Source organism: Fundulus heteroclitus, chromosome 1 (assembly GCF_011125445.2).
Source record: "Fundulus heteroclitus isolate FHET01 chromosome 1, MU-UCD_Fhet_4.1, whole genome shotgun sequence".
In the NCBI taxonomy this organism is placed as follows: domain Eukaryota; kingdom Metazoa; phylum Chordata; class Actinopteri; order Cyprinodontiformes; family Fundulidae; genus Fundulus; species Fundulus heteroclitus.
This window is the reverse complement of record NC_046361.1, coordinates 34,179,940-34,207,611: the sequence shown is the minus strand read 5'-3', so window position 1 is coordinate 34,207,611 and position 27,672 is coordinate 34,179,940. Positions and strand designations below refer to the sequence as shown.

General features: G+C 42.0%; 1 protein-coding gene across 19 annotated transcripts in view; it reads left to right on the top strand.

Moving 5' to 3' along the window:
* Positions 1–27,672, top strand: part of hspg2 (heparan sulfate proteoglycan 2) — a 165,131-nt gene that overhangs the window by 120,172 nt on the left and 17,287 nt on the right. For 15 of the 19 annotated variants that reach the window (XM_021323026.2, XM_036141541.1, XM_036141523.1 and 12 more), the window contains 23 exons: positions 1,269–1,391; positions 1,554–1,706; positions 4,303–4,425; positions 4,581–4,733; positions 6,130–6,290; positions 6,581–6,658; positions 10,115–10,250; positions 10,377–10,528; positions 12,398–12,539; positions 13,051–13,194; positions 15,531–15,665; positions 15,749–15,930; positions 17,018–17,213; positions 17,377–17,556; positions 20,155–20,415; positions 20,512–20,674; positions 21,381–21,478; positions 21,648–21,914; positions 22,048–22,160; positions 23,050–23,197; positions 23,283–23,399; positions 23,579–23,596; positions 27,551–27,635. In XM_021323026.2, the coding sequence (XP_021178701.2) occupies positions 1,269–1,391; positions 1,554–1,706; positions 4,303–4,425; positions 4,581–4,733; positions 6,130–6,290; positions 6,581–6,658; positions 10,115–10,250; positions 10,377–10,528; positions 12,398–12,539; positions 13,051–13,194; positions 15,531–15,665; positions 15,749–15,930; positions 17,018–17,213; positions 17,377–17,556; positions 20,155–20,415; positions 20,512–20,674; positions 21,381–21,478; positions 21,648–21,914; positions 22,048–22,160; positions 23,050–23,197; positions 23,283–23,399; positions 23,579–23,596; positions 27,551–27,635 (3,328 nt within the window). The remainder of the gene's footprint in view (positions 1–1,268; positions 1,392–1,553; positions 1,707–4,302; positions 4,426–4,580; positions 4,734–6,129; positions 6,291–6,580; positions 6,659–10,114; positions 10,251–10,376; positions 10,529–12,397; positions 12,540–13,050; positions 13,195–15,530; positions 15,666–15,748; positions 15,931–17,017; positions 17,214–17,376; positions 17,557–20,154; positions 20,416–20,511; positions 20,675–21,380; positions 21,479–21,647; positions 21,915–22,047; positions 22,161–23,049; positions 23,198–23,282; positions 23,400–23,578; positions 23,597–27,550; positions 27,636–27,672) is intronic. The other 4 variants (XM_036141530.1, XM_036141584.1, XM_036141552.1 and 1 more) reach the window with 3 other exon arrangements.

Below are 27,672 nucleotides of genomic sequence, written 5' to 3'. Positions count from 1 at the left end.
AGGATGGGATTGATTTGCTAAAACTTGTTTGTCTGCGCAGGGTTGAGGGGGATCTGAGGGATCAGACTTTGGATGTGTTTCTAAGGTGATAAAATGTGTTTGGCATGGGGAGGATCTTTCATCCCGTAGGCCTGTATTTCTTCCACAAGCCCTGGCAAAACATTTTAGACTGAATGATCTTTGCCAGAAAACCAAAATTGAGTCTCCACGTCTTTCAGCAACATAATGTTTTACAAGCTATGAGCTGAACAATGCAGAAATGGTCCAACCAACACAAAATCCACCTTCAAACATTTCAGTTAACAGACGTAAAACCTACAGAAAACCTGCAGGTTGAACTGAGGAGAAGAGCACACAAGAGGGGACGCTGGATGATCTAGGTTGTGGAAAGAGGAAACAGTCAAGGCACATAACAAAGTCAAATTCAATCAAATCAGACAGGTTGGTCAAAACGTTTCCTCTCTAAGGAAACCCAGCAGGTTGCATCAAGGCTGAAAGAGCGTACAGCCTCAGTGGACAGTCGTCTGCATTGTTGATGGCTTTGCAGCAATCCCTCATGCTGAGCAAGCATGAAGCAACAGTGGAGAGGAAAACTCCCCTTTAACGGGAAGGAAAAACCTTCAGCAGAACCAGGCTCAGTGTGAACGGTCATCTGCCTCCTCTGACTGGGGATTAGAGATGGTTTGTGTAAAATGATGCTACAGCAAAGAAAGGACTATTCACACATTTTTACCAGGTGTGCCAATAAATGTCCGCGGTGCATTATCCAAAATAAAATAAAAAAACATTGAATTGTGCTTCTAGGCTGGATTGGACGTTCCATTAGGGTCACACAGTTGAAGCTTAGCAGACAGCACCAGTCTCATGGGTTTTAGCCCGCTCAGACAGATCCCACTGCACTGAAACCGGCCTTTCCTTATAGCTCCGTGAACCTTGAATGTTGAAGTGAACGTAAAAACGAGCCAAGCTCTTGCAGAGAGAAATGTGGCAAGAGGCAATGCCAAGGAGTGCCTCACACACCTCATCTGTTTTGGCCACAGCAAGATTCTTCACGGCCAAGAATAGGGGCGGTGGAGGGGGGTGATAGCCGTGTCTCTCTGAAAGATCACTTCCCAAAGATCAAATTGACTCCTAATGTACCATAATTCCGTAGTCGCTCCTGTTAGACTTTATCTCTGCACTGAAACCAGTCTATGTTGTCATGTTTTACTTTCTGACCGCATGTCTCTACATTAGAGCTCTGTTTCACTGCCTTATTCCTTCTGTAGCCGCAGAGGGGGCCCAACCTATCGCCACTATCACCCCCTCGGTGCTAAACGTCCCGCTGGGCCAGCGGGCAGAGTTTCGCTGCACAGTGACTGGAAACCCGATGCCGGCTATCGAATGGATCGGTATGACCAGTTAGAGCTTAGTTTAGAGACTGTTTTGGATGTTCGGTTTTGTCTTGGGAAAGCCCGTTTCTGATTCTTTGTAAAAAAAAAAAAAAAAAAAAAAAACATTTACAGCTTGACAGACATCTGTGTCTACAGGGCTCAATTATGTGATGGTTACAGGTGGTCCAGGGAACAGGATGAGTCCCAGAGCTGTGATAAGAAACGGCATCCTCACATTCCCAGCTGTGGATCGGGCTGATGAGGGGGAGTACACCTGCAGGGCCCTGAACACGCACGGCGAGCACACGGCCCGGGCCTCCCTCCATGTCCAAAGTACGCTCAGTGTTTGTCAGTGAGACGGTGGTCTTTGTGTGTTTTCTCACAAAAACTGCAGATGATTTAATTTAAGCCTGCTGAACTACAGGGTAGAGAAGCTGAGTGCTTGACAAAAGCTTTAAAACGCCTTGACCTTTTACATTTTATTTTTCACGAACGCATACTTTAACATACTTATTTTCTTTGATGGAGTCAGCGAAACAGAAATTGTGCATGGTTGTGAAGTGGAAGGAAAATGACCACACTGTTCATGTTTTGTCCAAGTTCATTTTCTGATCCAGGCAGTTTAAAATTGAATCTATGTCGAACCACATTTCGCAATTACAGCGGCAAGCCCTGGTTACTGGATATTTTGCACATTCTTCTTATACAAATATTTTAAACTCAGTGAGATTCAAGGAGAGACTCTGAACATTAAGTCTCGCCACAGATTCTCGGCCGTATTTTGGTCTGCATTTGCTTTGAGGTAAACCGCTCCGTTATAAGCCGGCTGCATGTTTTCCCATCAGCTCGGTTCAGCCTCCTTGGCCATGCTGAAGAAAAGCGTCCCCCCAGTATGATGCTGCCACCACCATGTTTCACTGCAGGAAATGTGTTTTCCAGACGACGCGCAGTGTTAGTTCAGTCACATAGTTTGTTTCATGTAGGCTGAAAAGTTAAATTACGGACTCTGAGCAGGACATCCTTTTCCAGGTGCTTGCTGTGTCCGCTAACTGTAAACCGGACTTCTGTCAACAGTCTTGTGTCTCTTCCAGTGTAGAACTGATAGTTAACCTGTGAGGAGATTATTGAGCTATGGATCTGTGCAACTCCCCTGAAGCATTTTTATTAGGTAAAAATGTTTTATGATTTAATATTTTGCCTTTTCTCTATTCAGCACACTAATACTATTAATATCTGTAAGGTGAACATGACCTTTAAATCCATCAAATTGAATTCAGTCTAAATGTAATATATCAACAAGATGAATAATTCAATTCAATTACGTTTTCTAATGTATTGCAAACAGATCTAATTCATATTCAGTTAAACAGAGTCCAAAGCGTTGGACAATACAAATCACTCCAGTTTACTTCAATTCGATCAAATGTTCCAATCAAATAAAATACAGCTGCATACCGTCCAATTTAATCCAGACCACAATGCAGTACATTCAAATTCAGCTGATCATTCAACAGCATTTGGTTACACATATATAACACAGGCCATTGCATCAGTTCATTTACTGGGCAGCAATCCCTCATCCTTAGCAAGCATGTGACAATATCATAGAAACCAATTACTTTAACACTATAGACGTTTCCAGCAGACTCAAGTTCAATATGAGCAATATCTGCTGCTACCAACCAGGGATTGAGAGGGCAGGAAGCAGACACGAAAAAAAGAAAAAAACAGAAAATCACTGTTTCAAGAGTGCTTCCCAATAGAAACAAAAACAAAAAGTACACCGAGGTAATGCCACCCATAGCTTCAACAGTTAGCTACCCATCCAGGAAATACACACAGCTGAACACACAATTATTGAGCTAGACACACTGTCTATAAAAAAAGAGAGAGAGAGAGAAAACAAAGCTACTGGCAACAATGGTTTTGTCATCAAAGAAAGAATAACACAGAAAGATTGGGCAAGATTTTAGAAAAAGAGAAGTGTAGACAAAAACTACACCGATCTAATGGCGGCGATTGCTCCATGAGTGACGGTTCAAAGGCACCGAGAGGCTGAACACAAACACGTTGAGCAACATTAATCAATGGCTCCGTTCAGCCTAAAGACATAGCTAAATCCAGAACTGCTGTGCCAGGGGAACTTTCTTTGGTAAAGAAAGTCAATGCGAGTGGCTATTAAGACTAACTATTCTGCATTGTTGATGGCTTTGCAGCAATCCCTCATGCTGAGCAAGCATGAAGCGACAGTGGAGAGGAAAACTCCCCTTTAACGGGAAGGAAAAACCTCCAGCAGAACCAGGCTCAGTGTGAACGGTCATCTGCCTCCTCTGACTGGGGATTAGAGATGGTTTGTGTAAAATGATGCTACAGCAAAGAAAGGACTATTCACACATTTTTACCAGGTGTGCCAATAAATGTCCGCGGTGCATTATCCAAAATTAAAAAAAAACATTGAATTGTGCTTCTAGGCTGGATTGGACGTGCCATTAGGGTCACACAGTCGAAGCTTAGCAGAGGCCGTACCAGTCTCATGGGTTTTTAGCCCGCTCAGACAGATCCCACTGCACTGAAACCGGCCTTTCCTTATAGCTCCGTCAACCTCGAATGTTCAAGTGAACGTAAAAACGAGCCAAGCTCTTGCAGGGAGAGAAATGTGGCAAGAGGCAATGCCAAGGAGTGCCTCACACACCTCATCTGTTTTGGACACAGCAAGATTCTCCACGGCCAAGAATGGGGGGGTGATAGCCGTGTCTCTCTGAAAGATCACTTCCCAAAGATCAAATTGACTCCTAATTTACCATAATTCCGTAGTCGCTCCTGTTAGACTTTATCTCTGCGCTGAAACCAGTCTATGTTGTCATGTTTTACTTTCTGACCGCATGTCTCTACATTAGAGCTCTGTTTCACTGCCTTATTCCTTCTGTAGCCGCAGAGGGGGCCCAACCTATCGCCACTATCACCCCCTCGGTGCTAAACGTCCCGCTGGGCCAGCGGGCAGAGTTTCGCTGCACAGTGACTGGAAACCCAACGCCGGCTATCGAATGGATCGGTATGACCAGTTAGAGCTTAGTTTAGAGACTGTTTTGGATGTTCGGTTTTGTCTTGGGAAAGCCCGTTTCTGATTCTTTGTAAAAAAAAAAAAAAAAACATTTACAGCTTGACAGACATCTGTGTCTACAGGGCTCAATTATGTGATGGTTACAGGTGGTCCAGGGAACAGGATGAGTCCCAGAGCTGTGATAAGAAACGGCATCCTCACATTCCCAGCTGTGGATCGGGCTGATGAGGGGGAGTACACCTGCAGGGCCCTGAACACGCACGGCGAGCACACGGCCCGGGCCTCCCTCCATGTCCAAAGTACGCTCAGTGTTTGTCAGTGAGACGGTGTTCTTTGTGTGTTTTCTCACACAAACTGCAGATGATTTAATTTAAGCCTGCTGAACTATAGGGTAGAGAGGCTGAGTGCTTGACAAAAGCTTTAAAACGCCTTGACCTTTTACATTTTATTTTTCACGAACGCGTACTTTAACATACTTATTTTCTTTGATGGAGTCAGCGAAACAGAAATTGTGCATGGTTGTGAAGTGGAAGGAAAATGACCACACTGTTCATGTTTTGTCCAAGTTCATTTTTTGATCCAGGCAGTTTAAAATTGAATCTATGTCGAACCACATTTCGCAATTACAGCGGCAAGCCCTGATTACTGGATATTTTGCACATTCTTCTTATACAAATATTTTAAACTCAGTGAGATTCAATGGAGAGACTCTGTGAACGTTAAGTCTCGCCACAGATTCTCGGCCGTATTTTGGTCTGCATTTGCTTTGAGGTAAACCGCTCCGTTATAGGCCGGCTGCATGTTTTCCCATCAGCTTGGTTCAGCCTCCTTGGCCATGCTGAAGAAAAGCGTCCCCCCAGTATGATGCTGCCACCACCATGTTTCACTGCAGGAAATGTGTTTTCCAGACGACGCGCAGTGTTAGTTCAGTCACATAGTTTGTTGCATGTAGGCTGAAAAGTTCAACTTCGGACTCTGAGCAGGACATCCTTTTCCAGGTGCTTGCTGTGTCCGCTAACTGTAAACCGGACTTCTGTCAACAGTCTTGTGTCTCCTCCAGTGTAGAACTGATAGTTAACCTGTCAGGAGATTATTGAGCTATGGATCTGTGCAACTCCCCAGGAGTTACCATGAGCCTTTTTGCTATTTCTCTGATAAATTCTCGCCCTGCCGGGCCGGTGGTAGACGGCTATGTTGTAGCAGGCTTGCAGTTCAGCCATACTCTCTAAATTTATGGATGATGAAGTGAACAACGCTCCCTGGGATCTGCTAGGCTTAGGATCTTATTTCCTTGCACGGATTTAGAGTTATTCCACATTATCTCCGGCCTGTCTGCTGTGTTCCTTGGTCTTCATTAATATACACATTTATTGCATAACATGTGACCAGAATTGGTTGCACTGAGTTTTATTTATAGGTGCAAATTTATGCTTTTGTAACAACACGCATGTATCAGACTTTAATTTAAAAAAATTATTAAAAAATACATTAATGGAAACCTTACAATAATGTCACTGTTGGTCGAATACTTAAATTTCCAATGAAAGGTTTAAGTTTGTAGTGGGCAAAAGGTGAACAAGTTCAGAAGGTACTGATGCGTGTTTAAGGTGTCCTTATGTGCAGAAGCATACAGATATTGTCTAGAAAAGTTGTGGTTATTGTTGTCGCTATCTTGTGGCCCCATTCTTTTTATAGCAAACAACCCCATTGGCCTTGGCACCCAGCCCCAAGTCCAAGTCAGCCCTCCAAATGTCAATATCCACGAAGGGGAACCCTTGAGGATGTACTGCAGAGCGACAGGTTCACCCACGCCGAAGCTCACCTGGCTGAAAAACGGTGGCCAGCTCCCCCCACAGGTGAGACGTCTGGTGCTGTCTCTGGATGACAAAATCCGCACCCATGATCAAAGCTTCAAACGTTGTCACTATGGAAGAAAGAGCTTGCTAAAATAAAAATTGAATGCAATATTTAATGTTGCTGTAATTACATTCACCTGTGCTATATCTCTACCTACACCTCAGGGTGTGTCCAGTGCCGACGGTATTTCATCAGCCTCTCCAGCATGTTGACCACTGACCTTTATTTCCCCCTCCCTCCCTTCTTGTTTGCCCCCCTCCCCTCCTGCCCTGTTCTACCGTTTGCTCAGGCCATTCCCTCTCACGGTTTCCATCAATTTAAAAGCAACAGTCTCGATGTGTTACACAGACGTATTGAGGAGCTGCAGGTCTGTCCATCTGTCTGCTGTCCGTGTGTCTGTCCTGTCTCCTAGTTCAAATCCATTGTCTGCCACTGACCCCGTCTTCACACCATGTCCACTAAGTGCATGACCAAAAAAAAAAAAAAGAAACCATGTCCTCCATTCTTTCTCTCTGTACATTTGTGATAATGTCCCACAGCTGCTCACTTTAGTCCGTGTAAAGCTGGTATCAAACGTTTAAACCAACAAGCTGGGTCTGTCGAACGTCCTGCATGCAGTCCCTGTTTCCGTGTTGCGTTTTATTCATGAAGGTGTTTCATGGTGTCTCGTTTTGTGCTGTCCTCATTAAATCATCCCAGACGAACCCCATCCTCCCACTAAGTGTATTAACAGCACTAAATATATAGATACACTGCAAAAAAGGGAACTAAAAGGAGGTACAATTATCTTGAAAGAGTGCATTTTTCCTTGATTTGAGCAGATAAATAAGATTATCTGCCAATGGAATGACTATCTTTATCCCTAAAATAAGCTAATTAGATATACTGCCTTTGAAATAAGATGATGAAGATGAGTTGTTCCTATTTTAAGTGAAAACATTTTATTACACTGGCAGGTAATCTTATTTACCTTCTCAAATCAAAGAAAAATGCACTAATTTCAAGAAAATCTTTACACTATGTGATAATGTAATAATCACCAACTTCAATGTATTTTATTGGTATTTTATGTGATATACTAATACAAAATAAATCACTGTCCACTGAGCCATCCTGACAGTTTGATGTGGTATCAGAAACACCAATTTCTAAAAGCTCCGACCCCCTTTCGGTGCTTAGACGCCTCTGCGACCCTGTCCAGTCCTTTTAGCCCGGAGAACGATACCCATTAACTTAGAAGAATAACTTCTTTTGAAGGAAATGAATCTCGAAAAATAAACTATAGCTCAACACTTTGAATCCTAACAAGCCAGAGAAATGGTTACAGATCAGCGCTGAGGCTGCTCTCATCGGCACGGGGATAAAGGAGTGAGGAAGAGCAAGCCCTGAATGATGGTTGCCTGAGTCTTTATAGAAGTCAAGCACCATCCGCAAGCGCCTGCACTCCTCCCACTGTCAGCAGTAGAAACTGGTCACCACTCGGGTATTATCTGATAGATTGCGTGATAACATGGAGTCCAAGACTGTCCAAGTGTACATGCTGCACCGAGATGACGGACCCGTGTCTATATCAGTCCCTTTGTCCATATCTAGCTACGTCACATCTGCGACATAAACAATGTCTACGAATCATCTGTTATTTTCCTAATATCTGTTTTCAACGGCTCCAACAGCCTGTAGCTTCATGTAATATCTAGCAGCTCTATACCATCCACCTCTAGCTGGATAAAAGGTGAAGTCCCTCCCCCCAGTCTCAAGTCTTTTTCTAAAATATGTAAAAAAAAAAAATCAGGATAGTATTCCCACGGCATGATGCTGCCACCACCCGCCGTGTTAGCTTTACAGCACACATCGGCTAAAAAGTTCAGTTTTGGTTTCTTCTGACCAGGGCAACTTCTTCCTTTTGTTTGCTTTGTCCCCTGCATTGCTTGTGCAGAACTACAAAATACTGATTCTTTTTTTGGTTTGCTAAAAAGGCATTAGCTTAGCTCTTATAATTTTCCTCCTGCCTCACAATGGTGCTCTACTTTATTTTGGTGTTTCACATTACATCCCAATGAAATACACTGAAGTTTGTAGCTGAAAGGTGAAAACTAAATCTGAAAAGTTTTAGATTTTGCAAGGAATTGTATTTCTAGATATGTTTTGCTGTGAGAAAAATAAAAGAAAAAAAAGCCTGCTGCCCACTATCGCCAGCCCCGAACGGCTTCTGGTTTCAGCGTGGCCCTTCTTGGCTCAACGAGGGGCTCCGGGGCCTGTTTAGTTCTGCCTCAGAGAGCCGCTGCGTCGTGTCAGCCTTTCCCATGGGGGAGCCGGGCTGTGCCGTGCGGCCACGCAGAAATTCTGTATGCTCTAGCAAACGGCTTGCTTTGAAAACTCGTCAATGGGTTCAGACGCACATTGAGGCACGGCCCGCCTCGAACTCTGCTCGGTTCAGCATCCCGCACGGTTGATTTGGCTGCAGCTAAGCAGCTTTGTCCACGGATGCCACAACATCAGCCCCCCTCCCACAGTACAGTAATCCGTCCCCAGACTCTGACCCTGTCCTGCTGGTTCCCTTCCACTCTGATGTGATCAAAGCTTCATTAAAAAATTAACTGCAGCCTCTGACTGCAGGAGTTCAAAACGGCTGCAGCTGTTCTTTAGCTAGAGAGTTGATGAAACCATTTTTTGTCATTTGATAGCAAATATTTCCACCTGCTGCTGGGATTTTATTTCTACAAAATGCTTTGTAATGTTAACTAACCTTTTATTCGGAGTTCACCTCAAATAATCAAAACTGTCCGTCCGATTTTCTTCATCGTCTTAATAATTATCAATCATAGATCTAGATACTTCAAAAATCAACAATACATCATGGAGATGCAGTGATCAGAGGTTTGTGGCCATTTTCCGATCTTCAGATTGAGACAATTACGATTTGTCTTAAAGAACTGTAGTCGGAAGCATTACACTGTGTATGCAAGAAGTCTGTTAATTATTTGTTAAAGAGGCCAAAAATGATCAGTGAAATGACACCTTAGGATAATCTTTTATTGGCACAGTTAGAACTTCTGACAGCAGGTTCTGTGGGCATTGCTCGCACAAAATGCAGATTTTTAACCGTTAGATTTGAAAAACATTGCCAACTGTTCCAAAACTATAAAATTCTGTGACATGCAGTGGTTGAAACTCCAAAGGTGAAACAACAACAGCAACTTTGCTGTAATACTTCAGCAGGTAGCTCCCTGCTACCTGCTGAAGTCTTGCTCTCTCTTCAGGTCGCAGTCTAAACCGCAGACGTTGTTGGAAATACAGTTTCCTTTCCAACAGCTTTTATACTTCCTTTTAAGCAACAATAAGAACTTCTGCACAGAGAGGTGTGGCAGTTATCAGAACCTGCCTGTTCCCAGGTGATGGTGCGTTCACTGATCAGAAACGGACCGGAATTTTGGGATAGAAATCGTCTTTATTCCAGCCACAAGCCGATTCTCAGTGCATCTCTCTTACATTTGATTATCACCATCACTGCTCTAACCTCACCGATCACTATAGAAACGATGGCCCTGCTTTATCTACTCTTTTTATCACTCGGGCCAACGACACTGAAACCCCAAGCAATGATCCAACTGTTGCAATAACAGCTTTTGTCCTGTCTGAACAGTCTGCACTGTAGTGCACTTTGTGCTGCTAGTAGCTAGTTTTGTCGCCGTGCTGGCAATGTTATCTTTGTATTCTATCCAAGGACATCCGGGAGGTAAGTCGTTGTTTTCTGACCAAAACAAAAAAAAAAAAACAACCTCGCATATTAGTTTTTAAAAGCTGTCGTTTCTTTTCCTTTCAGTCCCAAACGGAGCGCACTGACATCGGCACTCTGTTCATCCCCAGCGTGAAGATGTCCGACGCGGGCACCTACATGTGCGTCGGCAGCAACAGCGTCGGCTCAAACAGCGCACCGATTCGGGTCGCTGTTATCAGACGTGAGACGGCATCAAACTCCTACATTTATCCTGCTAGTGTTTGTTAATAACAGCTAACATCACCGACGATGCTTCACACGTGCCTATTTATGCCATTTATAATTTTTCCTGTTTCTGTCCAAGCAGCAGAACCAGCCTTTTCAGGTGTTACCATCCACCCATCTATCGCTGATGTCCAAGAGGGTCAGAGTCTGGAACTGAATTGCTTTCCTCCCGGAAATCCTCCTCCAAGAGTCACGTGGACGAGAGCCGGCGGACAGTTCTCTACCAACCATCAGGTTTTCACACAAATTATCTGTGCTTTCATTCGTCTAGAAATGCCTTAGATGCACAACCTTGTTTTTAACTCGTAAACCCAGCAGAATCCATGAGGGGTAAAATGCTGATTGCATGCAAAACAGATCAACATCCCTGTGCACAAAGACCACCTTTGACCTCAGCCCTCAGTCAGAAGGTCAGCCGATGTATGATGGGTGACCTATCCGTCTGTTAGGAGAATATTAATGCTCAAAAATACCTTCAAGCGTTAAAGCAACCTATTTAAGGCTCCGACATTTCTTTTTCATGGTTCGGATGTTTTTCAGTAAAGTTCTGGATCGAGACAACACCCAGTCACAGTTTACATTTCCAGTATCCTGACAACATATTTATACCCCCTTTACATTTCTCACATTTTGTCATGTTATAACCGCAAACATGAATGTATTTCATATAGAAACTTGATGTGCTTTCTGTACAGACACATCCTGTTAGTGGAAAGAAAAGAATACCTGCTCTTCTAAGTGTTTCACAAATAAAACATTTAAAAAGTGCGTACCTTTGTATTCATCCTCCTTTAATATGAAACCTCTAAATAAAAGCCAGGGCTCTATCATCCATGTGGCCGTTATGCAAGATTGGCAAGAGCACCAATGTTGAAAGAAAGCCAGAAAAGCCATCTAGGGGACCTAGTAAACATGGGAAGAAAGTGCTCTGACCAACTTAAAGAAAAACATTTTAGGCCTATATGCAAAACGATCTGTGCAGAAAAGTAATTATCCACAAAACCCTAAACACACCATCCCAACTTTAAAACATTTTGGAGGCAATATCATGCTCTAGTGGGCATTTCTACCCGTTTAGAGGCTGCATAAGACTTGATGCAGGGGTGAAAGTTCACCTAAAATGACATTGATTTTAAACATACATCTAGCCCTACAATTGAATGGTTTCAGTCAAAGCAGAATAATGTGTTAGAATGGTTTAGTCAAAGCCCGGACCTAAATCCAATTAAGAATCTGTGGCAATGCTCCAAAGTGAATGTTAACCGACCTTTCCGATCTGACTGAGCTCAAAATATCGCTCTATTGGCATACAAGCTGGTATAAGTAAAGGCCATTGAACACATATTCATGCCACACTTTTCAGGTTTTCAGTCAGAAAACCGTATATTATTTTCTTTTCTTTTTTTCTTTTACTTATAATTTACTTTTTGGTGGTCTATCATAAAATAAATCTAAATAGAATACATTGGCTTTGGTGGTTATCACATGTGACAAAGTGAAAAGAGGATGCTTTTGTAAAGCCCTTTATCAAAATGGGATTGTGATGAAAAATGTACGACGTGGTGTGTTGATGCATTCATTTTGCAAATTAATAAACAAATCGTGTAATAAAAAATATGAAAAATTTGTGACATGAAAATGTTGCCGTGCTTTTCTCTGCTTGGTGCTAAAACACCTCTGACCTGCAGAGAAGGGGGTTTGTACAGACCACTGCTGGGGTTCTATGGTATGTGGCAGCAAGGTCTTAATGGTTGACCCTTTAAGTCAGGTCAGACGTGTGGATCCGGCACATCCCACATAGCACTGGCCTGTTGCTACATGGAACCTTCATGTTCAGTGGTGAAAAGGCTCATAAACAGCAATCCACACGCTTTAGTGGGGAAAAAAACCCAGATGTCGTTATGTTAATTGTTACTTGTACCAGTATGCAATATTTTTTTATTTGCAACATGCCATTCAGACCTAAATTGGACTCTTAAAACTATCTAAATGATAGTTATAGACAATAATAAATGAATTATTCTCAAAAGTGCACAAATACTTCAAGAAACAGCATTCTTTCCTAGGTAAAATTTTACATTTGGTCCTTTTTCTCTCCTGCAGGTTGTTGGTAGTAAGCTGCGTATCCTGTCCGCCTCTTCGGAGGACTCAGGAGAGTACATCTGTCGGGTGCAGGGTGCCGGGAGCCCAGGCTCCCCTGTCCACCAGGCCTCTGTCTCCGTCTCTGTCACCTCATCGTCCTCACGTAAGGATGTTTAACACGTCAGCTTTCCCTGCAGCCGTTATGTTTACTCTCCTCCTTCCCGGGCAATCAACCCAAGAGCCTTTTTGATCTTTTTCTAAGTGTTTAATGTAACCACACTTAGTTGTAGTTGAAGGGAGACAGTTTCAATAAACCTAACAGCCCTTTCTAACCGGAATATAACGCAAGGCAGAATCAGTGAGCAGCAGGGAAAGTCGCTTTAAGTGCAGAGCATCGGATTGCAGGGTGCTGCTGACAGATCCAAACTGCTTTTCATTTTCTCACCATTATGAACTCAGGATTGAATGATTTTCCTTGCTGCTGTCCCATGATCTCATCCCCAGTCGCTCCATACTGCAGCTGCCAGTGTAGCCAGTGGTTGCACTCACTTAGGGATTTTTACAGGAAAAAAAAACAAAAAAAAAAACATCTTTGGATCAAAAGGGGGGCAGGGGGGTTGTTTGATTAAAAATGATCCAGATTCCAAACTGATGGTTGTTGGTTTCTGCTGCAGGCCTGCAGAGCCCCATCATCGGCATTGAGCCCCACAGCTCTGCAGTGCGTGTCGGGGAGTCAGCCAGATTCAGATGCCAGGTGTACAGTGGAAACCAGCCGGTCAGGCTGGAGTGGAAACGTGCCGACAACCAGCCTCTGGCAGGTAACAACTGAGCCCACGCTGCTTGAAAAGAACAGACGGGGTCATTGAAAGTGCACTGTCTATCGTTTCAAAGTTTTACCTCTCCGGTCATAATAAAAAGGATCGGGCCTTAGCTGATTCTAAAAATTGTTTAAACAAATTGAATTCAATTGCTCAGAATACACACACATATTTAAAACTGTGGTTATTTGCTGAACAGTAAAGAAGCCAAAATGGAAAAGCTCTTTTGTGAAAAAGTCCACCCTTTCTTGTTTTTGAAATGGAGCGGCCGGCTGCTGATATTCAAATGCGCTTGATTTAATGATCATAAGCAGGTGTGATCAACTGGATAAAAGCAGGAGGTTTAGCACACGGAGGCGTGCCAACACAGTGCCAGGAAAGGAAGACATCAGCGACGACCTTAGAGAAGCAAGAGCTGCTGCCAGTCTTTCCTTCACTGCAAGTCCAAGTTTACCATGAGGTCAGACCATGCAGTGCTCAGAAAAATTATGGAAGCTCAAGAGCTCCTTCTGAAGGCATATACGTACTCTGCAGGAACGGAGACATCTGTGCTCTCAACCAGAGCTGCAAAAACCGAACGACTGCACCTCGGTTTTAACTGAATCGTCTGTGCAGGACTTTTTTCTAGAGTGTTGTCTGACTATTAATGCGATGACAACATAAATTTAAAAAAGTTAAATGGTCTGGTATGGTAAGTGGCTTTTCTAGTCTCATTGACTACTTTATGCTTGAGCCAATTCAGGGGTTATATTAGCTATAACCCCTGAGAAAGTTAGATTTGGACCCACGACTTTCCGATTGCAAGACAACCGCTCTCCTCCGCTGAGCTACGGTTGCCCAGTCAAGTCTTTTCTCAGTGTATGAGAAGAGTTTGCGAACGAATGAGACAAAAGTGCAGATATACGTTACATGGCTTTTAGAAAACTAAGGCAAAGAAAAGCACATGTCAATTCAGAGACAATGCAAAGTGCTTTACAAGATTAAAATATAGTAGAATAAAAGCAAGTAGGAATAAAATGTAGAAACAAAATAAAACATGGGGAAATGGAAACTAAAAGCAAACATTAAAAACAGTTGGGCTACAAAGTTGAACTAATGATGTTTCAGTAAAACAGTTTAACTAGAACAGTCGAAGGCAATCCTAAACAAATGTGTCTTTAATCTCAATTTAAAAGAACTCAGGCTTTCAACACTTTTACAGTTTTCTGGAAGTTTGTTTCAGATAAGTGGAGCATAGGAACTTCTCCATGTCTGGTTCTGGTTCTGGTTCTGCAGAGCAAGCTGGAGCCAGACGACCTGAGTGGTCTGGAGGGTTGATACACTGATAACAAGTCTGTGATGTATTTAGGTGCATGTGTGATGTGACTAAATGTCACATCACACAAGCACCTAATACTAACTCTGGAGCATGGTTCTGTAGGATTTACGGAGAATGTGGGCTTGTTTTACAGTGACCTGGCACTTTCACTGAGCCCACCAGAGATTTCTCTGCTTATCTGGGCATCCTGGAGTCAAATGTGAGGCCAGCTCTCTGTCATGCAAAGATAAAACAGCAGCGCACCATCAAGGCCCAAAGCTTAACCCAACTGGAATTTAAATGCAGCAATGAGACCTGAGCTAGAGAGCTGTGCAGGAACAAATAAATGTTGCAAAGAAGACTGGAAAAAAGGGTCCTCTGCAGTGATGTGAGAGAACGATAAAGCCCTAAACAACAAGACGAAGATGCTGCTAAAGGCTGTTTTAAAAGCTATTAAAACATGGGCTGTATTTAGTTTCTAAGCTCATCCGTTCGGTTTGTTAATGGCAGTTTGAATACCATTGTGTCGTTTTAGGTTACATTTAAGTAATTGCAGAACCAGCCAACGACGACTTCTGTTATGTTCTGAAATCCCTGGGATGGAAAGAGGGAATGCTGTTATTTTACCACGAGTGTACAATTCAAACCGACCCACAATGCTCTTCTTTACAATTTAATGACTGAATGACTAAAAGTTAGCTTGGTATGATGTAATGTTTGGCAAGATGTCTTAACATTTTGCTCTTAGATCTGCATCGAAACCTATCTTACTGTTAAAAGATTGTATACAATGCACTGTTATAAAGAAAAAATGCAATAAAGTAATTAAATAAAAAACAAGCTCTGTTTAAGGCTTCTCTCTCGAAAACATCTGCTGGTTTTTGGCAGATTAAAGTTGTAGATCTATCCTCTACACCCACGATGACGCTGACATCATCATGATTACTATTTAAACGTGCTTTCTGGAAACCCCTCCTGTGTTTGCAGCCCGAGCCGCCTGTCTCCTGTGTGACATTTGCTTCCCGTCTCTGTTCCTCAGATAATGTCAGAGTTAGCCCTGATGGCTCCGTTCTCACCATCAGCAACGCTCGCCCAATGAACCATGGAGCCTACCGCTGTGTGGCGAGCAACCCGTTCGGCATCACCCACACCATAGTGTCTTTGATTGTTAAAGGTATTGTTTCAGTCTGGTTTTCTTAGCGGAATGGTTCCCTCCAGTGGCCATTCAAATTGATGACTGTATATCTGTACATTCAGAGTCTCCAGGGGCCGCAGTGACCCCTGTTGGGCCTGTTCGGGTCAGAGTGGGTGAACCCATCAACCTGGAGTGCCAAGCTACGGGAGAACCCCGCCCCTCGGTGTCGTGGCACAGACTGGATAACAACCGGAGGACCACCCTGAGCAGTCCCGTACCCATGGACTCCAATGCAGTCATGCAGGTAAGGTTAATCTTTCACTGTTTGCCTAACTTTAGGTTTATTGAAATTAGTCTTTTCAGCAAAAAGGCACCCTATTGAGTCAGTGAAAAATATTTAAAACAACTTTATTCATCAATTTTATTGGGCAAATAGAATCAAATCAAAAATAGCCAATCAAGATCTTTGAACGTAACACAACCTTCCACCGATCAGTGAATTCACTTTTAAATTTGGTTTATTTGTAAAGAGCCAGTCGACAACAAATCTGATCACAGGATCCTTTCGGTTGCTCCCTTATTCAGGACTCGCCGCATCAAGCTGTAATGGCTTGGCGGAGTTTTTTACACCCTTTATGCCCTTCCTGACGCAGCTGGGGTTCATACTGGGTCCCCCATATCAGAAAGTAGACTCAGCCCGCTACACCACAAAAGGAGTAGGACGCTTTATAAGATAAACAGATCTAATTCATATTCAAAAATAAGTAACCAGATAATTCTAGTACAGTCCGATCTGATGAACATGCGCTTTCCTATTCTATCCTAGTTGTATTACAATGCAGACAAATTCAGTTTAGAATGCACGTTTGTAAAAATGTAATTTTTCAAAGGAAACCCAGCCACCCTGACGTGACGCCTCCTGTCAGTCACTCCCGGACGCTTGTCAGCAACTGACCAATCAGCGATTGCAATTTGGGCAATTTGTCCCGAAGCCAAACGCTCCTTACCTGCAGGCGCTGCAGGTCCTTTACCTACGACCACATTTTCAGGACTTTGCATTACCAACCCATTGCAGTCAGGGGGATTTTGTTAAAAACATTGAAACAAATAGCTAAACATTGTCAGGGGGGAAAATGGAATTTTGACACAAACTTTGCACCGATCACTCCTCCTGATCAAGCACATGGCGACAGTGGAAGGGAACAACTTGTCTTGCAACAAGAAGAAACCTGCTCCGGTCGCATTCTGAACGCTCATGCCATCTCATCACAGTGTAAATTTGTTTCAGCAAAAATCTATACTGAACATGAAAAAAACATAACGTGTACTTCAAAAGTCACTATGCTTTACTGTCGCAGGTTAGTTTCACCCGTTTTGTTTTAATGTTATAGATTCTTGCTGCCCGTCCAGAAGACAGTGGGACATATGTCTGTGTGACCCGTAACACTGAAGGCTCCACTGAGACCAAAGTAGAAGTGATTGTTGAGGGAGGATCCCAAATACCCTCAGCGCCCAGGGCCCTGGTTCCTGAACCGCTGATGGTTGTTGTGGAGGGACGCCCTGCAACTCTGCGCTGTGATGCCTATGGTAACATCCACATAAAATAAATTATTCACTTTTTAAAAGCATCCTTATTGTAGCTTCACTTGTGAAATAAAATAAATGTGTATGTTCAAATTTAACAAAGATATAACTCAGTCAAGAGATTCTCTTCTCTGTTTGAGTTGTCTGCTTTTTCTTTTTGTTGCAGGATTCCCCTCCCCGGTGATCAGATGGTCCAAGCTGCGCTCCTCTCTGCCTTGGAGGCACAAGGTGGTGAACAACAGCCTGGTGCTTCCAGATGTCGGCCGACAGGACTCTGGAGAGTACATCTGCAGTGCCACAAACAACATGGGAACTAGTGAAGTCACCATCATGCTAGAAGTGGAGAGTGAGTGCCCTTTTCTGTCTTTTGTTTCTACTATGAAACATTTTATTGACCTTTTTAATTTATAGTCAGATAAATGAGCTTTAATCATCTAAAAGTTGCATTTTGGGAAAGTATACTTCATGAAAAACTGATCAAATTATTCAAGTTTGGTCTGTATAAAATGATCTTTATAGTGGATTACGCCAGATGCATGCCAAACCTAAAACAAACTGCCTTAGATTGAAAGTAGGAATAGGTGATAACAAGACAAAATGTCCACACACTGAGGGAGTGTCGAAGCCCTACGTTTGCTGTGGATTTGTCGATGGATAAAGGCATAGAAGACCCAATTAAGGAAATGTCCTGGACCAAATCCAGCTTTATTACCACCCAAGAAGTAAGGCTGACATCCTCTCTAAATTGTGATCAAAGGCTTAAAGATGGATATGAGCTGGCTGCTGATAAAAACAAAAGCTGGGGGGTGCAGAGAAGCTACGCTTCCTTTTGGATTGCTAGAAGTGCATGGAGGACCCTTAGGGGGTTTCACATTTCCAAATGTAAGAAGACATGTTTGAATCTAGTGTTAAGAATGAATAGTCTGGTGATGAAAAAGGACAATTTCTGAAATACATTTAAAAACTTGGTAGGAGTGTTCATTTTGATTGTCTTAATAGGGTCAAACAAAGTTGTTTTTAGGGGTAACTGTTGTGATAAGGTCTGTTAGACAGTGTAAATAATTCCTCTTTCAGAATATGAATGTGGTTTCTCTATAAAAGACATTTCCCAAAAAAGTAAACTTACTAAGACTGCTTGAGGTCAAAGAGTTTTAGGTCTTCATCATTTAACAGAAATGGTTTAATCCAAATCTGTTAACTGTAAAAGTACCGGAAATTACAACAATGATATATATATATTAGGGCTGGGCAACGATTAAAATATTTAATCGCGATTAATCGCCCTGATTAATCGCGATTAATCGCGATTAATCGCATTGTATTTACAAACTCCAAGAATGAATTCAAAAGTAGTGTAAAGAGCACTTTTATTTTAATGTTCTGCTGCCATATGAACCAAAGTGTTGTAACATTTGTAGCACTTATTTTATACTGGATATTTTCAACCCATCTATTGAATTTAGTGCACTAGTTGATCTTTTCTTCATAAGAGAACAGCAAGCACTGCAGCCAAAATATGGCCTTTTTTGACCTGCTGTATATTAGCCAGTCCCTAAGCTTGATGTATCATGAAACTGTTGACCTTTTGGGTTTTGTGGTTTTTATTTTATTATTACAATTAAATAATAATAATAATAATAATAATAATAATAATGTTATGTTCAGTGTTTTTTCGCTAATCCACCTCTTATATATTTCAATCCTTATGTAATTTTGTCTGTGTTGTGTGCACCTGCCTGTTGCTTTAATCCTATACATTTCCCCGTCGTGGGATAAAAAAAGGATTAGCTAATGTTATCTTATCTTAAATAACACTTTTTAATATATGTACTGGGTTCTTTCAAGGTCTTAATTACATGTTATGTGTGGGCTCCAGTAACATCCATCCATCCATCCATCCATCCACTGATCTACCTGGATGTTCCCTGGAGGACTGAAACGCCTCAGTCAGAGACGTCTGTCTGTGGGTCTGTCGGGGCAATGAGAGAAGTTTCGTCTCCTCTCTCCGTTTCTGGGGCTCGACGTTTTCATGTTTTTTCACGTGCTTAGATAAATTTGTTGTGTTTCCACTGAAATGAACCGGCTTTTTACAAAACATACAGCTTGATTTCATTTACGGTATTAAAATAAAGCCAAACGGTGCTACTTCCTCTGGTCGTGTTTTTCCGCTGCTGCGGTCTCTCTCCGCTGTTTGTGTGTTAAGTTTGTGTGAAAGCTGAGTGGGCGGGCCAGGCTGAGCCTGCGTGCTGATTGGCTGGCGCTGCTGAGCCATGTACGAGAGGGGAGGGGAAGCGGGAGAGTGCTGCCGTGACAGCGCGCTGCAGTCAGTGCGCCTGCTGACTGACACTGACTGAAAGCATTTGAGCAACATGCGTTAATGCGCGATAAAATAAATATCGCCGTTAATAGTCTAATGAATTAACGCGAAATTAACGCGTTAACTTGCCCAGCCCTAATATATATATATATATATATATATATATATATATATATATATATATATATATATATATATATATATATATATATATATATATATATATAAAAATATATAAAGTAATGTATTATCAGTATAAAGCCTAACTTTCTGCTCAGTGTGGGCTTTCAGAAGTTTTATAGCTTTGGAGGAATATTGTCATGTTATGGATAATCCAACAACACAAACCTTTTTCAATTCAATTAAATTCAATTTTATTTATATAGCGCCAATTCATGAAACATGTCATCTCGAGGCACTTTACAAAGTCAAAATCAGTCAGATTATACAGATTGGTCAAAAATTTCCTATATAAGGGAACCAGTTGATTGCTTCAAAGTCCCGACAAGCAGCATTCACTCCTGAAGAAGCGTAGAGCCACAGGGAGAGTTGTCTGCATTGTCCATGGCTTTGCAGCAATCCCTCATAATCCTTTCATTTTTTTTGTTTCTTTTTCTGATGATGTAGCTCCTCCTTATGCCACTTCTGTACCCGATGATGTGGCGGTGCGGGTCGGAGAGGTGATCAGGTTGCAATGCCTGGCTCATGGTACTCCTCCCCTGACCTACACCTGGACCAAACTGGATGGTGTCCTGCCTCCCAGAGCTCAGACCAGCGAAGGAGATCTCCAGATCGACCTGGCCACTGCCGAGGACGCAGGAAGCTACAAATGCGTTGCCAGCAACAGAGTTGGCAACACCGAAGTAGTTGCTAGAGTCACAGTCAGATGCAAGTTTCTTCTAATTTCATGTGCATGCTTTTTTCAATCAACAATACAAAAACAAACAAGTGATGCCACTCTGCCTCCATCTTTTCCTCTTGTAGCCCCTCTGGCGGTGCGGGTGTCCCCTCAGGTTGAGGTCAAAGCTCAGGGCAGCGCTGTGGAGTTCACCTGCTCAGCAGCTGGAGGTGTAGAAACCAAGATTGAATGGCTGAAGGAGGGAGGAGCCTTGCCTCCAAACAGCTACATAAATGACGGCGTTCTCAGGTGACCAAATCTCATTTAGTGGATCAGACAGGAAACAAAAGGTAGCCATGATAGCAGTTTAGCACATTTCGCCTTCCCGTTTGATAATATCTCAAAATGCTTTGCAAAAATATTACAGAGATTGAACGTTTTCAAAGTTTGTCCTGTTACAGCCACAATTTATGTTTTGTTTTCCTTCTTTGATAAACCAAGAAAAAGTAGCGCATGATTTCGAAGAGAAAGCAAAATCATATGTACTTGGTTTTCAGCATTTTTTTTTTTTTTTTTTTTTTTTTTTACACATTATGTGAATAAGTATTCATAATGGTCGATATGAACAATTTAGCCTCTGTGAATTATTACTCTGTAGAACCTGCATAAAAGCTGCAAGTGTTTTCAGCCTCTACCAGCGTCCCGTGTTTACAAAATTGCTCATGCTCCGGCAGATTAACTGGAGAGGCTCTGTGAGTATTGCCAACAGATTCTTAATTGGATTTAGGTCTGGACTTTAACTGGTCCACACAAATATGCTTTGATCTAAACTATTCGATCGTAGCTCTGGCTGTAAGTTTAGGGTTCTTGTCCTGCTGGAAGGTGAATCTTCACCCCAGTCTTTCTGCAGCTTTTACCTTAGCAGGACTTTGTATGCTTTGTTCTTTTTGTCTTGCAGGGAAAATATACATGGTGTATTATGTGACTATGTGTGAAATGCATTTATTCCTTGCAGGATTGAAAACTTGGAGCAGAGCAACGAAGGCATTTACATCTGCAGAGCAAGCAGTGCGTTTGGTCAAGCACAGGACACTGCAAGACTAACCATTCAAGGTTTGAAACATCCTGCTGTGTATAACGTTGATTTGCCTTCCTGATTCCGTTGATAGAAACCTCTAAAGGAGATAAGGAGACCTGACCTTGAGTAGCTCAAAATCTTCTAGACAAACTACTTCCATATTTGTAATTGCTTCATATATTTTATTTCTTTTCTTCTCCACAGCTCTGCCAAAGGTGATGATTAATGTGCGCACCTCAATGCAGACCGTGATGATTGGGAACTCTGTGGAGTTCGAGTGCCACGCTGTTGGTGACCCAGAGCCCACAGTCAGGTGGAGTAAAGTTGGAGGCTCTCTTCCATCACACATCATGGTGAAGGATGGCATGCTGAGGATCGATCAGGTGACCGAAGCGGACGCCGGCCACTACCGTTGTACAGCCACCAACGACGTGGGCTCAGTTCAGTCTCAAGTGCTGCTCAATGTCCAGTGTGAGTGAAAACAATCTTTTTTTAAATAGAAACATCCATGAATATATACATTTTTATTCTGCCTTATGCTGAAAATTCAAGGGCGTACTATGCTCAGCACAATAATAGTTTAATCTTTGGTTTGTTTTCTCAGCCCTTCCTCAAATTTCTGCACTGCCAGAAACAAAGGAGGTGACAGTTGGGTCTGATGCAGTCATGCCCTGCTTAGCTTCAGGATATCCTGTCCCTGATATCAAGTGGACTAAGGTAACTAATGTTTTTCCCCCCTTCAGGTTGCCACAACTTTATTTGAACAGTTTTATTCTCTCACTTAAACCCTTTGCTCTAATAATAATAAAAAAAACAACAACAACAATGATCTCAGAATTAATAGGTTTGACAGTGTAGAGTGAGCTGTATCTGACATTCAAGATTGAAGATGGCAATTAAAAAGAAAACCAGGCCCCATTACACATCTAGTGATAATATTTGGTGCTTTTAAGCTATGGTCTTTACATCCATCTTTTTCTCCAGAAAGTAAAACATAAATCCAAATGGATGGATGGATGGATGGATGGATGGATGGACGGACTGAGGGATGGATGCATAGATGGATGCAATGAGGGATGTATGAGGGATCCACTGATGGATGGATGGATGGATAGATAGATAGATAGATAGATAGATAGATAGATAGATAGATAGATAGATAGATAGATAGATAGATAGATAGATAGATAGATAGATAGATAAATGGATGGACTGAAGGAGGGTGGGTGGATGGATGGATGGACTGAGGGATGGATGGATGCACTGATGAAAGCATGGAGGGATGCACTGATGGATGGATGCATCAATGGGTGGATGGATGGATGGATGGATGGATGGATGGATGGATGGATGGATGGATTGATTCACTGCATGCATGTGTGGATGTATGAGTGCTTGGATGGTTGAAAGCACTTCTGGATTTTTTGATGCACGAAATTCCTAAAAAACCCGGATTGGATGTGAAGGCAACTGTGCATCATTTGTTTTTTTCCAAACAGTAGCCTAAGTATATTAGGAAGTCACACTCCTGACTTGGTTGGTTTGTTTATCTTTTTTTTTATTGCAGCCCTTCTGATTTTTTTTCTCTCATTTTCTATATTTCAAGTCGGAAGGAGAACTTCCTCCTAAGTGCTTCCAGGAGGCCAACGTGCTGACGGTTCCACAGGTCACCCACGAGGACTCTGGCACATACGTCTGCACCGCCTCTAATGAGCACGGCAATGTGGCTGCTTTCACTAAACTTGAAGTCCATGGTTAGTGTGAGCAGTGCAAAATTGTGACACTTCGGTACCTTGAACTACAAAACCGCTGTTGTCTCACTGTGATGTATGTTTTCAGAGAGAGTGATGCCATACTTCGCCCAGGAACCCGTGTCTTACCTCACGCTTCCCACCATTAAAAATGCCTATAAGGCTTTCAACATAAAGATCAACTTTAGACCTGATAATGTTGACGGTAAGAGTGTACATCTCTAAATCTTCTCAGTAGTTTATATAATGAATTCATTGAAGTTTAAATGAACTTTATAATATGGACTTGGTACGTTTTGTGAAATGTGCTTTTCATATCGTCTCATGTGTAATTTCATTGGATCTTGTGTCCCTCCTTTCTCTCCCTCCTGCATGGGTGGGAAGGTCTCATATTGTATGCCGGTGAGTCTCAGGAAGTCAAGGCTGATGTTGGCAGCACTATGCTTTCTGGCTGCGTTACACTTCCCCCATCATGCTCAGAGCTGATTTATGGGCTTTGCAAGAGAAGTGAAACATGATGCATGAGCAACATTTACAGTCATCATTGCAAACGCACTAAAAAAAGGAAAGAAATTAAGCCAGAACTCCCAAAACATCCACTAATATGCCACACGATTTAGAAATGTGTGCAACAATTTTTGCATAACTTGTGTATTTGCATTTAACATATAAATATCAAGCAATCTAAAGCAACAGCTTTCAAATCTAACACATAGTAAAGTGAACAAGAATTATTCATTTATATGATGATTTCACAGAGATGATGGATTTATCACTAAGAGGGCATCCTACGTGCAAATAATTCAATATGTGTGACCCATCTGGATTCTCAGAATAATTTATTATTTTCTCTGTGTTCCTCTTTTATTAAAACATCGTTTCAAATTATGCACAACAGCAAAACCTCCCCCACTACTACACCACAAAAGAGGTCCACAAGTCAGTTTGGAGAATCTATTTAAACGAGAACATCAGTCCTGCATTTAACGTGGCCTCTATCGACGGTGGCAAGATTGCTCAATTTTTGAAAGGATGCCAAAATAATTTATCCTAGAGTGAAGTTGCTTTTGTCAGATGAGGGGAAAAAAGCTTTACTCTTTCGGCCGACACACAAAATCTTGTGTGATTAAAAAAAAAACAGTTGTGCATAATTAATTGTCATCTCTGTTTAACTTGGTGGTGACAGTAAGATGCTGTGGGGATACCTTTCTTTTTAGCTGGACAGGCTGGTCAGAGTTGATGGGAAGATGGATTAGGCATGGAGGATAAACTGTTAGATGCTCCAAAAGGTTTGTGACGGACCTTTACATCAGATAGACTAAGCAACATTTCCACAGAGAGATGGTTCAACACAGGAGAGCCAGCTCCTCAGTATAAGACTCAGCTATGCACCTCAAGGATAAGGGACACTCTTTTCAGCACCAAAATGTTCATATTCTGGATGGATAAGATAGATGGTTTGCGAGATGCGTAAAGGAAGCCATTTGTTGCCAAAAAGTCTCTAAACAGCAGAGTGAGCCTCAGATTTCAGCTTTCAGAAACATTCAGTCCATCATTAAGTCGGATGACCAGTCATTTTCAGAACAATTCACACTCTCTTTTATGTGTCCAGACATAAAACACACTAACAACTGCCCTGGCAGCCTGTTGTTAGGAGGAGAGGCCGATCTGCATGTCACTTTGGATGTGCTGAATGGAGCATCCAAAATAGCTTAAAAGCTTAGAACCTTTTAAAATCTTTTTTGGAGGCGGGGGGGTCAAGAGAAACCAAAATTCTAAGCATACAACCAAAGCTACAACAGGAGACGTTAAATAAGCTGTATATGTGTAGTAATATAATAACATAAAAAGTATTCTCACTCCCACAATGGGGAAATTCAGGTGTGACAGTGGCAAAGATACACACAATTATTAGCAATGGAAAAGAAGAAGAAACAATAAATAGTCTAATCTAAAATGTGTTCTAAAGAAATGCCAAGAATAGAAGATAAAAGTGAAATTAAATACTGGAGTAAATGTTGCACAATAATTGATATGACACACTCAGGTAAATTATAAGATGAAATATTCAAATTTAACCGTAGAAAAAGACTCCAGCCTAGTTAAAGACAATAGACATAGAGGAGAATTGATCACGAGTCCAAGGAGAACCCAAATGAACCAGCTTTATATTTAAAGGTGCGTAGCACAGGTTCCAGAATTTCTGCTGACGTCTGCCCCCTCTGGCGACAAGTTGAAATGACACCAGTGTCGTGCCCACGCAAGGGAGAAGAGAAAAGAAGCTAGCCTTTAAGACTTCACAGGTCTGTTTTTAGAGGCGTGATGTGTACTGCACTTTGAATCGTCTTATTACTGAAAAGTGCTATTAAACATGCCTTGCCTTCTGAGGTAAGAAAGTTATAAATATTGTTATTTATAAATAATATTCTATTTTCAAGGGAAATATTTCATGTTGCATATATAGTCTTTTTATTTGGGGGGGGGGGCATAGCTACCCTTTTAGTCGGTCAATAACAGCAGCACCATTCATTCTCCAGTTACTTGAGGGAGCCGAGATTCCCTTTCCACTTCCGCAGTCAGTCTCGCAGACAGCTGCAGCTGCCTCGTCCTGACTGCAAACCCTGCTATGAAGTCGGAGCAGGCGGGTATGAATAGATGGAAAATGATGTGGTTTTGAATTAACGGAGCTCCTTACATTGCTTGAAAACTGTCCCAATTTATTCTGGTGTTGTTCCTTCGCCGATCAGACTCCAATTTTGCCCTTTTCATTGCAGTAGACATTTTATTTTTATTTATTTTTTACTTTTGTGTGGGATCTGTGATATTTTCTCGCTAATGCCTCAATGGCGTTGGAGACTGTTAATTAGTAGTACTGGCCTAATCCTGCTTCGCTCTGAAGGCCCATTTTTTTACCCCGGTTTAAGATTTGACAGTAAATGAGAAAAGCGTTGATCAGAGGTAAACAATTGTAATATGCATATTTAATTCATTAGAAATTCCGAATGGAGACAAAAGTTTACATTACCAGTGTATCTATGTCCATCCCCTTGGTATTGCAGCTTTTGTCTGATCAAAGATTTGGAAAAACATCCTTTTCATAAACTTAGTGCTCCTCCCGCTAAGCTCACGAGGAGGGTGGTTGGGCCCATCTGTTTCGAACAAAGGGGCTCTTCTGGCCTACTCCCCCACCTGCCATAAAACTCATGTAATGTTTACCTTACCCTGCACCAGGGAGAGACAGCTCTGCATTCCTCAGCACTAAGATATCTATTTTCCTCAACAAGACGCTCAACATAGTAACAGTTTAACAACAGTTTGAACGATAGCACTGTCCTCCCCCAGAGGATTCGGCCCGATTCATTCTCTCATTAACTGATTAATGGAGCTTATGGAGGCAACTGCAGTAAATAGAGGATAACTCATTTTACACGTCAAGCAATTGTAAGGGCATATATGGGAAAATAAAATAAATAATATTTAGCTTCAGAACTTGCGCAATGCACTTTTAAATCCTCTTGCAGATCATCTGAAGAAAGTTAACGAAACGAATGTCCAAATTGATCAATACTGATCAATTTGCATATATATCTAAAGCTTTGGACAGAGTGTTGCACATTTTATTCATTTATGTGATTATTATAAAAATGTAGATCTCTCAAACCTTTTTGCAAATACCGTATTAAATTCTACAGGCACACACACAACATTTGGAGGATGTGTGAGAAAACAACATGAGTAAACTTTCAGAAAAGCTGCTGACAAAAAGCTAAAAATGATTTATCATTTACTTTCTGACAGCTTGCCCTGGACAGCTATAATTTTTATTTTCAGTTGCAGCACTTCTCCCTTCGAAAACAAACAACGGAAATTCACCACCGTTTCTTTCTCATTTAAAACTTTTGACAAATCTGCAGAACTAGATCCATACAAGCCTACTCTTTGTTGATCATCCTCGCCGCAGGATAAGAGAATGTGCTGCTCATGTACGTTACGCATGTGTGTCTCAAGCATGTGACGGAAGCAAAAGAGCAAACTTGCATTACGACGCAGCGGGTTGCGTTTTGCAGCCCGGCAGTTTTTGACATGGCTTTGTTTTCGCTTTTACGCTGCGACATCCTGGCATGCTGCTTCACCATCCAGCTGTGATGGACAAAATGAATCCCAAATGATATCCATCCTAATAAGTCTCTTAAATCAAATTTATAATCTTACAAAAACAAACATGCAATCATTTTGGATGTGACATTTTTATTTTCCTCCTGTATGGACCTATTAGGATGGATGTTATCGTAGGGACACGCTCAGTAGGCGTTGGTTAAGTCTTTTGACTGATGTTCTTTGCTTGGGGCGGTGCAGGCATGATCCTCTACAACGGCCAGAGAAGAACAACCGGAGCCGACTTCATCTCTCTGGGACTTGTGAGCGGACGCTTGGAGTTCAGGTCAGGACTTGAATAAAGTGCTGCACGGTGAGGGCTC